The sequence below is a fragment of the Kogia breviceps genome, chromosome 3, assembly GCF_026419965.1.
Source record: "Kogia breviceps isolate mKogBre1 chromosome 3, mKogBre1 haplotype 1, whole genome shotgun sequence".
Classification (NCBI taxonomy): domain Eukaryota; kingdom Metazoa; phylum Chordata; class Mammalia; order Artiodactyla; family Physeteridae; genus Kogia; species Kogia breviceps.
The window spans coordinates 154,358,466-154,370,236 of NC_081312.1; the positions used below are offsets into that span (position 1 = coordinate 154,358,466).

At 52.1% G+C, this 11,771-nt stretch overlaps 1 protein-coding gene across 6 annotated transcripts in view; it reads right to left on the minus strand.

Annotated features, from left to right (window-relative positions):
- Nucleotides 1–1,503: 1,503 nt before the first annotated feature.
- IL16 (interleukin 16) overlaps nt 1,504–11,771 on the minus strand; it is a 112,982-nt gene continuing 102,714 nt past the window's right edge. For 5 of the 6 annotated variants that reach the window (XM_067030036.1, XM_059059140.2, XM_067030037.1 and 2 more), the window contains 5 exons: nt 9,929–10,097; nt 7,737–7,838; nt 5,193–5,451; nt 4,837–4,962; nt 1,504–1,986 (listed from right to left, as the gene is read on the minus strand). In XM_067030036.1, the coding sequence (XP_066886137.1) occupies nt 1,793–1,986; nt 4,837–4,962; nt 5,193–5,451; nt 7,737–7,838; nt 9,929–10,097 (850 nt within the window). In that variant the 3' untranslated portion in view covers nt 1,504–1,792. The remainder of the gene's footprint in view (nt 1,987–4,836; nt 4,963–5,192; nt 5,452–7,736; nt 7,839–9,928; nt 10,098–11,771) is intronic. The other variant, XM_067030035.1, reaches the window with a different exon arrangement.

Consider the following 11,771-nt stretch of genomic DNA (forward strand, 5'->3'; position numbering starts at 1 on the left):
AGGAAGCAGATTCTTAGCTTCCTGTGGACCTTGGAGAAGCCCCTGGATGACATTAAGATGGCCCCTGTGATACTGGCCTGGGAGTAAAAGGACTTTTGGGGTCGTGTCTGTGGTCCTCGCCAGGTCCTCCCTCACACCCTTATTCACGGGAGCAGAGGCAGGAGCAGGGCTGACACGCCGTCCAGGCCTCGCCAGGGGGTGCTGGGTGTTGCTAATGCATTTCCTTGTCCCCAGCTCGACAATCAGGCATTAAGCGATGACCAAACTTAAAAGCACCTTGGGGCTTCCCTGGTGGCGCAGTGGTTGAGAGTCCGCCTGCCGATGCAGGGGACACGGGTTCGAGCCCCGGTCCGGGAGGATCCCATATGCCGCAGAGCAACTGGGCCCGTGAGCCACAACTGCTGAGCCCTGCGCGTCCGGAGCCTGTGCTCCGCAACAAGAGAGGCCGCGACGGTGAGAGGCCCGCGCACCGCGATGAAGAGTGGTCCCCGCTTGCCACGACTAGAGAAAGCCCACGCACAGAAATGAAGACCCAACACAGCCAAAAATAAATAAATAAATAAATAAAAACTCCTACCCCCAACATCTTCTTTAAAAAAAATTTTAAAAAATTTTTAAAAAGCACCTTGGCCTGTTAGTCTCTCCCAGACCACAGAAGAAAGGACTCCCTCTCCACATCATTTACCAGCTGGACAAGTTGCCTCTTATCTCTGGGTCTCAGTACCCTCATCTATACAGTGGGACAATACCACGCTCTGTAGACACTGCTGTGATTACTAAGGACAGTGTCGACTTAACCCAACACGGTGCTTGGCTCGTGGGAGTGAAACGGCGGCCATCGTGCCCTACTCGCTCAGACTCATGCTCTAGTCCATTCTGTTGGCGCAGCTGAGCACACGTGGCGTTTCCGTTGTTTGTTTACTCGCTCTGCCACCGGGTACCACCCTGGCTAGGAGCACTTCTCCAACGCAACCAAATCCAGTTTTGCAGATGTTTTGTGTGCTAGGTTGTGTTTCCCAGAAACAGCCCCAGCAATCCTTCCCTTCCCCTAAACCGGGGCAGGTTTGTGCCAGCTCTGACTGATACAGCATAGGAGAAGTGATGCTATTTGATGTCAGAGGCAAGGTCTTAAAAAGGATGCAGCTCCTACGTGGCTCTCACACTCTCCGGGGGACACCCAGCTACCATGTTGTGAGGACGCCCAGGCCACAGGGAGAGGCCTCCTGCAATGTATAGGCCCACAGCTCCAGCTGAGTTCCCAGCCAGCAGCCAACGTCAGCGGCCCGATGTGTGAGTGAGTGAGTGAGTGACCCTTCGGGTGGTTCCAGCCTCCGGCCTTTGAGTTGGGCCAGCTGATGTCAAGTGGAGAAGGATGAGCTGTCCCCCTCCAAATCTGCCACCATTGCAGAATCATGAGAAAAACGAAGGGTGCTGTTTGGGGTGGATCAAGACACAGTGATAGTCCTTAGAAAATCTGCAAAGCAAAACATGGATTTCATGTCCAACTGTCATATATCCATTTTATTTACAGCACCACAATATTATCAGTAAGCTCTCTCTAGACATAGTCTGTAGTTTGTATCAGCCACCCCAGCGTGACTCTGCCCTAACTTTCTGGGACAACCCGCTTGTTGGCCGATGTTCCAGAAGGTCCATCCGGACGTGGGCAAGCAGCCACCAGGAGGCACGCCTGTGCTTTCCCCCATCGGGGTGGGGTTAGCAGTGACCCTGAGAATTAGCGGTTGTGGAGAGCTGCACGCAGCTGGCTCTGGCGTCAGCTCTGGCGCTGGGCCTAGGGGTCTCCAGAAGCTGTGGTCCCCTTGGACTGCAGGCTCTTCCTCCTGAGGACGATCGTGACAGGTCCATCAGGCAGCGCCTTGATGATGTTCCAGGCTTCAAACCGTGTGAGGCCCTGCACGGCAGTGCTGGCCAAGTGTAAGATTTCATCTCCTGGCTGGACCGTCTCACTTTGTTCTGAGGCCGCCCCTGGGATGAGAGAGAACAGAATGGGTCCCACAAGTGACAGTGGAACAAGCAGTTACTTCCTACCCTTGGTCTCTGAGGAGCCGGGACAGCTCAGAAGGCAACTGGCACCCATCCCTCCGGAACTCGGTGGCCGTTCTGAAATGAGACATCTCATAAAATGGTGACTTCAAGGCTGGCACACGAGGCTCCAGCTCTCCGTGGCCCTTGGGAGAGGTGAGGCCCATGCTGTCCCCAGAGAAGGGGGATTTCGGGCAGCTCCAAGCCAGAGCCTGGCTGGGGAGACCTCCCCGGGGAACCGGGTCCTCCTTGGAATCCATCCCAATACCCAGTACCCCTCCCCTGCACATGTGGTCTCTCTTCTCCTAATGAGGTGGCCGGGCATTGGGTGGTGTGGGAATGAAGCTGGTGGGGTGTTCACGAAACAATCTTCACAGTACTTTTGGCTCTGAATGGCCTGGAGAAGACCCCTGGGTCCACGTAAAGAGGACATAATCACATACGGCTCCCGCTCTTTCAGAGTTACGTAGGGAAAGAGTGCTCTTTTACTGCTGATGTTGAAAGAAAATTTCCCATCTGTTTGACACAATGATATCTGCAAATATTTAATAAGAGTAAAAGATAATAATAATGATGATCGTAATAAAAACATAGCTAGGGACTTCCCTGGCTGTCCAGTGGTTAGGACTCCGCACTTCCATTGCGGGGAGGCGTGGGTTTGATCCCTGGTCGGGGAACTAACATCCCGCATGCTGTGCGGCGCGGCCAAGAAATAAATAAATAAATAAATAAATAAAATGGGCCAAGTATCTAAGCAGACATTACTCAAAAAAAAAAAAAAAAAAAAAAATTAGGGCTTCCCTGGTGGCGCAGTGGTTGAGAGTCCGCCTGCCAACGCCGGGAACGCGGGTTCGTGCCCCAGTCCGGGAGGATCCCACATGCCGCGGAGCGGCTGGGCCCGTGAGCCATGGCCGCTGGGCCTGCGTGTCCGGAGCCTGTGCTCCGCAACGGGAGAGGCCACAACAGTGAGAGGCTCGCGTACCAAAAAAAAAAAAAAAAAAAATTAGCTAAAATATATTGGGCAATTATATGTAACAGGCATGTGTTAACACTTGGTATTTATGGCAATCGTCCTATGAGGTATCTATGCTCTGTCAGTATTCCCTTTTCACGTGGGAGGAAACCAAGGACTCAAGTAGCTCACACAAGCTCCAAAGCTGCTGAGTGGTACAGCTGTAGAATCCACCTCCCTTGGTCCCTTACGTCCCCATGTAAGCAAATGGGGCCAAGTTGGTGAAGGGACTTGCCCAGGGTCACGCTGCTGTGAGGGGCAGAATTAACAGTGGAATCCAGATCTCTCAACTTTGAGCCCTATGCTCATTCCAAGTTGACCTTCAAAGTTAAAAAAAAAATCTTTCGCAGAACTGGAGTCAACATGGATTTCTGGGGAAGCTCCACGTGAGCCTTGGCCCGCCCCCTGGGTTTCAGCAGCTGTAACAGATTTCCTGCTAACAAAACCAGTCTGCAGTGGGGACGCCTGGGGGACGGGGAACAGATCTGGGAGGGCCTCTGGTCCCAGTACTAAGAGCCCTCAGGCACACACCCACACGTCTTCTTATAGGTAAGGAGCCTCGGGCCCAGAAGGCAACAGTCACTCAACAAGTTAGAAGCAGAGCTAGACCGGAACACAGGCCACGTGACCCCCTGTCCACAGCTCCTTGCTCTGTAGCTCAGGGGGGTCCAGCGTGAGAGGCAGTGAAGAATCAGGGTGATTGCATGTGACAGCTGCAGGCCATTCATGATGTTCACAGGAAAACCCAAGTGACCCCCCACTAGAGGCTGGCTTGCTTCCCCAATCCATGAGGAAGAAAATCTCAAAATTCTGAATAAAGGTAGGAGCTGACAGGTCCAGGATTAGGGTGAGGTGAGTAAGGCAGAGTTGTGCACCTGGCAAGTCAGACTCTGTCTTTGTTTTACAACTTGATATTTTGTTCATTGTGGACTTTTTGAATTAATTTCGAGTTTTGAAAATATTGCACTGAAACAGTATGTATCTTTTTTTTTTTTTTTTTTTTTTTTTTGCGTTATGCGGGCCTCTCACTGTTGTGGCCTCTCCCATTGCGGAGCACAGGCTCCGGACGCGCAGGCTCAGCGGCCATGGCTCACGGGCTTAGTTGCTCCGCGGCATGTGGGATCTTCCCGGACCAGGGCACGAACCCGTGTCTCCTGCATCGGCAGGCGGATTCTCAACCACTGCGCCACCAGGGAAGCCCAACAGTATGTATCTTGATTACTGAATGTTTTGGTGCCGCCTTCAGTTTTGCACCCAGGGCAGTGCTTCACTTGCCTCACCCTAGCCCCGGCCCTGCCAAGCTGAACCAAGCCCAGGGCTGGGTCATGTACAAGGACCCAGTAAAACGGGGATTAAGGGGATGTCTGAGCCAAGGAGAACAGGGAGAAAAAGCAAAGTGGGGGGCTTCCCTGGTGGCGCAGTGTTTGAGAGTCTGCCTGCCGATGCAGGGGACACTTGTTCATGCCCCGGTCCGGGAAGATCCCACGTGCCGCGGAGCGGCTGGTCCCGTGAGCCATGGCCACTGGGCCTGCGCGTCCTGGGCCTGCGCGTCCAGGGCCTGTGCTCCGCAATGGGAGAGGCCACAGCAGTGAGAGGCCCGCGTACCGCAAAAAAAAAAAAAAAAAAAAAGCAAAGTGGAGTCCTTAACAGGTTGCCTGCCTCCCAAAAGGGCCTGGGGTTGTGGGAAACCGACATGGCCTAGAAGGTGCTCAGAAGCCTTTGGGGGCCTGGCCGGACACCCGCAACTGGAGCGAAGGCTGAGGGGCAGACGCACACCGCACCTTTGAAGATCCTGTTAACAGTCAGAGGCTTGTCCCCTTGCAGGGAGCCCTTCCCTCCTTCCAGACTGAAGCCCAGGCCTGCAGAGGTCTTCTCCAGGGTCACTGTGCAGACTGTGGCCTCTGCTGCTGAGAAAACACAGGGCGACTGTTAGGGATGCTCTCAAGTGAGCCTGGCTGATGCTTCCGGAGAACTTGTGCATGTGTACGGATAAACCCAGGCATGCGTGCCGGGCGGCATACAAGGCAGGCCACGTGTTCTGGGGGCCACAGATGACTGCGCAGCCCTGCCGGCATGGGCCTCACCTGTGCAAAGGTGATGTGTCCCACGGGGCTTCCACCACGTGGGGAGAACTTACAGGGATCTATGGAAACGTCACCGGCCACAGAGGCTGAGGCTGCAGAATCTGTGGAAGAGCTGAGGTCGGGCGTGGTCTCCACAGTTGGCTTCCTTGTGACAATCACGGCTTGCCTGGGATCCCGAGCTTGGCGAAGGATGGCCAGAGCATCACTGTGTGTGGCCCCTTTGAGAGACTTGCCGTTGATGGAGAGAACTTCGTTGCCCTTCTGAATAGTCCCTTCCTGGGAGGCCAACCCGTTGGGGAACACCCTGTGAACCTGAGCAAACCAAAGGAAGTCAGGAGCCAGGAATCACCATATCGGATCTGGATTCTTGCTGCAGGAGGATCTGAACCAGTTAGTCAAACCCAGCAGATCCTTAGGCCAAAAAAATAAGACGAAATGTGTCCTAGATTAGGGCTGCTAGCCAGCATTCCCTCCTCGACCCAGACCAGAGATCATTAGCAAAAATGGCCAGATTGGCCCTCAGAATCCTTCCCAACACAATGTCCGAGACTATATCACTACAATCTTAGCTAACATTCAGTTGAAATCTTTTGCCTTATGTGCTCTACATCAGCATTTCCCAGAGTAATTTTCTTCAAGCACTGATTCTGTGCCATATTAATAGGTATTGTGTAAGAAAAGTTTCTGAACTCTAAGAAAATTAAGAACATTGGATAAAACACGAGCTCTGAACATGCCTACAGGTTAAAAAAAAATACTAGAGACTCTACAGTGCTATTTGTCATGATAATTCTCTGAGAACAGGCCGTATAATACAGTGATCCCCAAAAGTTTCAGCAAAAAGTTTCAGAGAAATTCTCAGGCCCCATCTTCTGCAGAATGCAGAATTCCTATCCTAGGAAGTCTAGACATTTTTTAAACTCCTACCCTAGAAATTCTGATCCTTTAACTCCAGTTAAAAGGGACCATCGCCCACCCCCATTCCCTTTCTGAGAAATAGGTGGGATTCAAAGATTCTCATGTCTTTGCCTCAGCTTTTTTAATGATGTAAATTCTAATGTGCTTAATTAAGAGGATTGAATGACAGCATGGGTGGGCAGTCACTAAACTGTGCTACGTGTTGTTTTGCTGTTATCATCTGAACAAGGTTCTTTGTTTCTCTAAACTGTTTCCGTGTTAGAAAAAGTCTGTTATGGGGTCAGATGTGGTCAGAATCCCTTGGTTATAAGACCCAAGTAGGAAGCAGAATCTCTGCTCTGCGTCTCAGTCTGTCCTCTATAAATGAAGCATACATGCCACCAATCCCCCATCCTGCGGTGTGAGGAAGATGACTTGAACATGCCAGTGAGAGCCCGGCTTGCCTGTGGTCATGGACGGCGCTCAACGTTAGTTCTCTTTTAATGAATCTGGAAAGGAAGGGAAGCGCTCAAACACGGAAGGAGAAAGGGGAAGTCTGGTGCATATGATCAGCTGGTGTGTATTGCTGCTGGGTTTTGAGGCAGTGTCTCAGGGATGGCGAGCAAATGGGATGCAGAGAAGTCCCGACTCAAGGAAAGGTCCACAGATCCAAAGTACTCTTCCCACAGGCAAGCTCTCTTTTCTTCTCTTCAAATCGAAAGCAAACTGCACCATCAGGAATGGCTTTATGATGCTCTGCTACGTGCTTAGTGTCAGAAATAGGTCCTCATTGGTTTTACGTGCTTTTATGCGGTAGAGAGCTTGCTTACAAAGAAGGAAGTTGCTGCTCACACACAGCTGACTCTGAAGTGACCAATAGGAACGGGCCAAGTTACCACCGCCAGGGGGTGTGGTGTGTTTAACGCTGGCTGCTCCTGTGAGCTGGAGGGCTTGTCTTCAGCTGAGCGAGGGAGTTCAGATGAGTGCACACAAAGGATATGCTGAGACAACATGGCCGTGGGGGTGACACCAGTGCACTCAGCTTTGGAGAGGTGAAGGGGCCACGTCACAGCTGGGTCCATGAAGACAGGATGACCAGAAACCATCTGGGTCAGGTGCAAGTAGCCTAAATAGTGGGTAGAGGGCAGCGGCCGATGCCGATCAGACTGTGTGGACCAAGAAAACAGGGTCCACAGGGAAAGATGCAGATGATCCACGACCGCTGCCCTCCCCAGCCTGACCCCGGGCTCTCGTCGGTCCTGAGAGAACGAGGGGGCTCGACCGTGAGATCTGAAGCCTCGTGTGCATCCTGGGTGGCGCTGTGCAGTTCCTGATCTTTCCAGCTGGGCCCCACTGCCCTCAACCAACCATCAGATCTGCTTTGCAATCGTCCATGTTAACATCCCCAATCTCCCAGGGGGCAAACCCAGGACAACAGCCTCCTGTACAGGACCTGCCTTCCCAAGGGCTCTTTCTGTCCAGGTGAGGCCTCTTTCCATCTAGGTGTGCTATGCTACATATCACAGCCAGGTCTTCAATCCTGGCTGTAAAGCTTCTTGGAAAGGATCTTAAGCTCCTGCCCTAACCTCACACGCGGTGGCCTGGGGTCACGCATTCCTCTGATCTCTCCTAGTAAATGCTACCCCGTCCCAGGGCCATCACCTCTGGCTCTGACGTGTGCCCATGCCTGGGCCACTCACCGTGATCGCCTTGTTTTCTAGATCTGCTCCTCCTGCCAAGCTGAACCCAAGGCCAGCCCCTTCCTCCTTGTGCAAGATGGTAACATGGATGTTGTCTAATTGCTGCAGAAGGAAATATATATATTTTAAAACATTTTATTGCAACAGCGTGAACAGTTTAACAAGTGTTCCAACATCAGGCTGATTCGTTCTCAAACCCCAGCTTGGCCACGCTCCCAGTTATGGCAGACCCATTTCATCATTTGTAAAGAGAAGACTATATTTTCTGGAGTCACGGGAAGCTCAGAAGAAAAAAAAATTGTGCATAAGGCAACCAATAGAGTTCTTTTCCTCTCTTATTGATGCAATCCACATCCACATTTGTATGGAGACAGGGCTGGGTGCTACTAAGTCAGCTGGAAATCCCAGCGTGTGAGATAATGCAGCTCTGGCACCTTGGCGTGGGATGAGATGAGGTCAGCCTGTGGGACTTTGGGTCAACAATGCTGCGGGTAGCACTGTTTGGCAGAATTTGGCTGCTCCATCTTCACACCTGCTGTTTCATGTGGCACAGCAGCTGCATTAAGGAGCCCAGCTGATTCCTTGCCCTAGAACACACACACACACACACGCACACACGCCCACCCAGGCAGACACAGTACTTCCCGGCCTGCTCCTGGGCTCAGCTGGAACCTGGAACCAGAACAATCGCTCTGCAGTGTCTAAAGTCAGAGACCCTCATTCCGGTCTCGATGGTGGAGGCATCTCAAACTCAACTGCGTACAGGACCCAGGCAGATCACTTAACAGAGCAAAATGGGCAGATGTGAGCGAAAGGAACTGCAGAGACCTGAGAGCACATCTGCTTAAGAGGACCCACGGCTACATAGGAATGCAGACCCAGTGCTACAAGATCATTCGTTCCTTTTATAAAAAGAGAGCAGCCAGAAATCCAGGTTTTGATTCAGGTTTGATAATATTTGGAATATAATACTTTTTTTAAAAGCACCATGCATGCAGACCACATAAAATATACCTGCAGGCTCTCGGGCCACCAGTTCGTGCCTTAGCGCAAGGGAATAACCTTATGTCAAAGAATTCGCTTGCTCTGGCACCACCAGAGCATCTGCTGCGCAGCTGGCTCTACGATCATTTGATCTGGAGTCCCCAAGACCCAGGAAGGATGAAGGGATGAATGGACCTCACTGTCCTGCCTCTACGCCAGCACTGGCCCAAATCTCCCAGCTTTTACCCAAGTGTCAGCTTACTTGTCCTATAAGAGCCCTTTGTCAAATTGGAAAGCAAATACTGTCCCAGGAACACCCCAGGCAGGACCGCTCTTTGTATTTTACGCAACAATTTTGCCTCTGTTATTTCATTTGAATTAGGCCCTGAGGATGATGGTCCCAGTGCACAGGTAATGAGTGAGAGCCCCAGAGGATGAATCCCGGCCCAGGGAAACTTGTCAGACTCACCCATACCCTGGATCTAGGGAACACCAGCTATGGTGCCTCCTTATCCTCTCCTCCCAGTCTGGATGATTCCAGCACAAAAAGCCTGCGTGGACTAGGGCAGCCCAGGTGGGTGCAAGGCCCGTGAGCCCGTGCTCATCTGAGCTGAACGGGCCTCAGCTCTGCCTGACCACTTCCTCTCCATGCGCCTTTGGGTCGTGCTCAGAAGGCACAGGGGAGATGGGACTTTCAGGATGACTTGACTGAAGTGTGGGAACCCTTACGAGCCCCGGGATCAGCCATCTCTCGGTGTGCAGGGCAAGTCTTCAGACAAGAGATCAGAACTTGCGATGGATGGCTCACTCCCACGCAGCATCTCCCTGGAGACGCACGCTGGGCAGGCAGCCCGTGGGACGTGGAAAGAGCATGGAACATGGAGATAGAAAACCTAGGCCCTGCGACCTTGAACCTCGCCGTTCTCATTTATGAAAGGGTCAAAAAGATACAATAAGTCTATGACTGAAAGCACTTCAGGAGCTACAAAGCTCCCTACACCGGAAAGTCTTACTGTGGTCCAGTGATACACCGCCCCTCTGCCCCGGGCAGGATACAACCCGAGTCTGGGGTCAGCCCCTGGGAACTCCCTCCTCGACCTCAAGGAGCCCAGGGCAGCGTGCGCTGCTTCCCCTCCGGCCCACCGGAGGTGACCACGCTGCTCGTAGCAAGGCCTTCATCTCTGTAAGTGCTTATAAAAGAAACCTACCTTTAATGTTGCTTCATCCAGAACCTTCACTTCCTCTATGAGCTTCTTTAATTCCTCGGAGCTCAGCAGGGAGATAACCGATTGGCCAGAAGGAGGAGTGCAGTGTTCTGAGTCGTCGGCTTCCGTGGGCTCACCGAGACCCTCTGTGTATTCTCTCAGCTCCGAAAGGCTTTCATAGGGAGGACCCGCACACAGTAGGAATCATGATATTAATAAGAGCTAACATCCTGAGCATAATTACTCTATTCCAAGACGGTGCTAATGTTCATTCTGTTATTTGGTGCAACAAATGCACAAATAGATGCCAGCATCCCTCCACTATAGAGATGAGGAAGTTGGGGCTTAGGGAGGGGGAAATAACTTGTCTGTGGTCACATGGTTATGAAAGGCCGAGATCTGGGATTCGAAATCACAGGTCATGGTGTGTCTGACTCCAAAGTCTGTGTTCAGAACCTCAACACCTCACCCCAGAGTATAACTGGTGCTTTGGACAAATCTGCACCTAGACGGCCACCAAGACTGATGTCCCTTCACACACACACTCACCTTGGCCTCCTTCACAGATGTTGTCAGCACCTGCCTATCCTACCTTAGCATCTAATCACTACAAATGGTGCCCACTTAGCTAGCAGCTGGCCTTCCTTTTTCTTTTGAACTCATTTTGGTACCTGTAGCTGTTTTTTGCAAGGACACTTCATATTTTGCATGAAACTGTGGTTTGGGTGATAGGGATTATTCCTTCCTCTGATTGACAGATCTTTACTGCTAAAAGGTGGAGGGCGTCTCACAGCAGTAAATTCTAATGGTGAGCCTTGCAGTTCCAGAAGAAGAACAGACTCTCAGCCAGAAAGAGCAAGCTCCTGAGAAGCCTAAATATTAAAGGCTACGATTCTACCACTGACCAACTCTAATGCTTGAGTTGGTCTGGCTCTTCAGCCCCTGATCCGGGTGTGTCTTGGTGCAGGGGTCCCCAACCTGTCCTGCCGCACAGCAGGAGGTGAGTGGTGGGCGAGCCAGCGAAGCTTCACCTGCCTCTCTCCCCATCGCTCCCCATTGATGGCATTACCGCCTGAACCCCACCCCCCCGGGTCCGTGGAAAAATTGTCTTGCACGGAACCGGTCCCTGGTGCCAAAATGGTTGGGGACCGCTGTTTTGGAGGATCGCTCCTATTCCCTCACAGTAGTTGGCACCTGATAGAACATCACAGTAGCTGGAACCTGATGGAACATCTGGGTCAGTGAGTCTCAAACATTTCTCAGCAATATAAGAACAATACATAATACTGATCAATGCACAGCTGTTCCGATTCAAGAGGGAAAACTAAACCCCAGCCCTGTAGCAGGAGCTCTGGGGCACTGCTGGGAGCCCCCCGCGCCCCCGGTTCTGTGGAGCAGGTCTTGCCCAGCTCCTAATTTCAGCTGAAGAGGAAACCGAGACGGAGTGTGGAAGGAACCAGCTCGTGGTCAGGGCGTCAGTGGGGGAGATGGGACTGGGACTCAGATGTCCGAACTCCCAGTCCAGGGGGCTGAACCCTTGTGCAGAGTACAGGTGGATTTCTTTGGAGAGAGGGAGGTAGCAAGAACCCCCAAGGGATCATCTCCTGGCCTCGTTCTGGTCTTCCTGAACAATGGCCGGATGTGTCCAAGGTGCATTCGTTCCAAATATGCACGTGTAATTCACCAGGGCACCAGTTCTGTCCCCCACCTCCCACCCCTCCCAAGGCTGGGTGTTGTGAAAACTCCTTAACACAGAAGGCAGAGGGGTGACACACACACACACACACACACACACACACAAACACACACATGCACGCATAAAAGAACAGGTGGAACAATCCTTTAG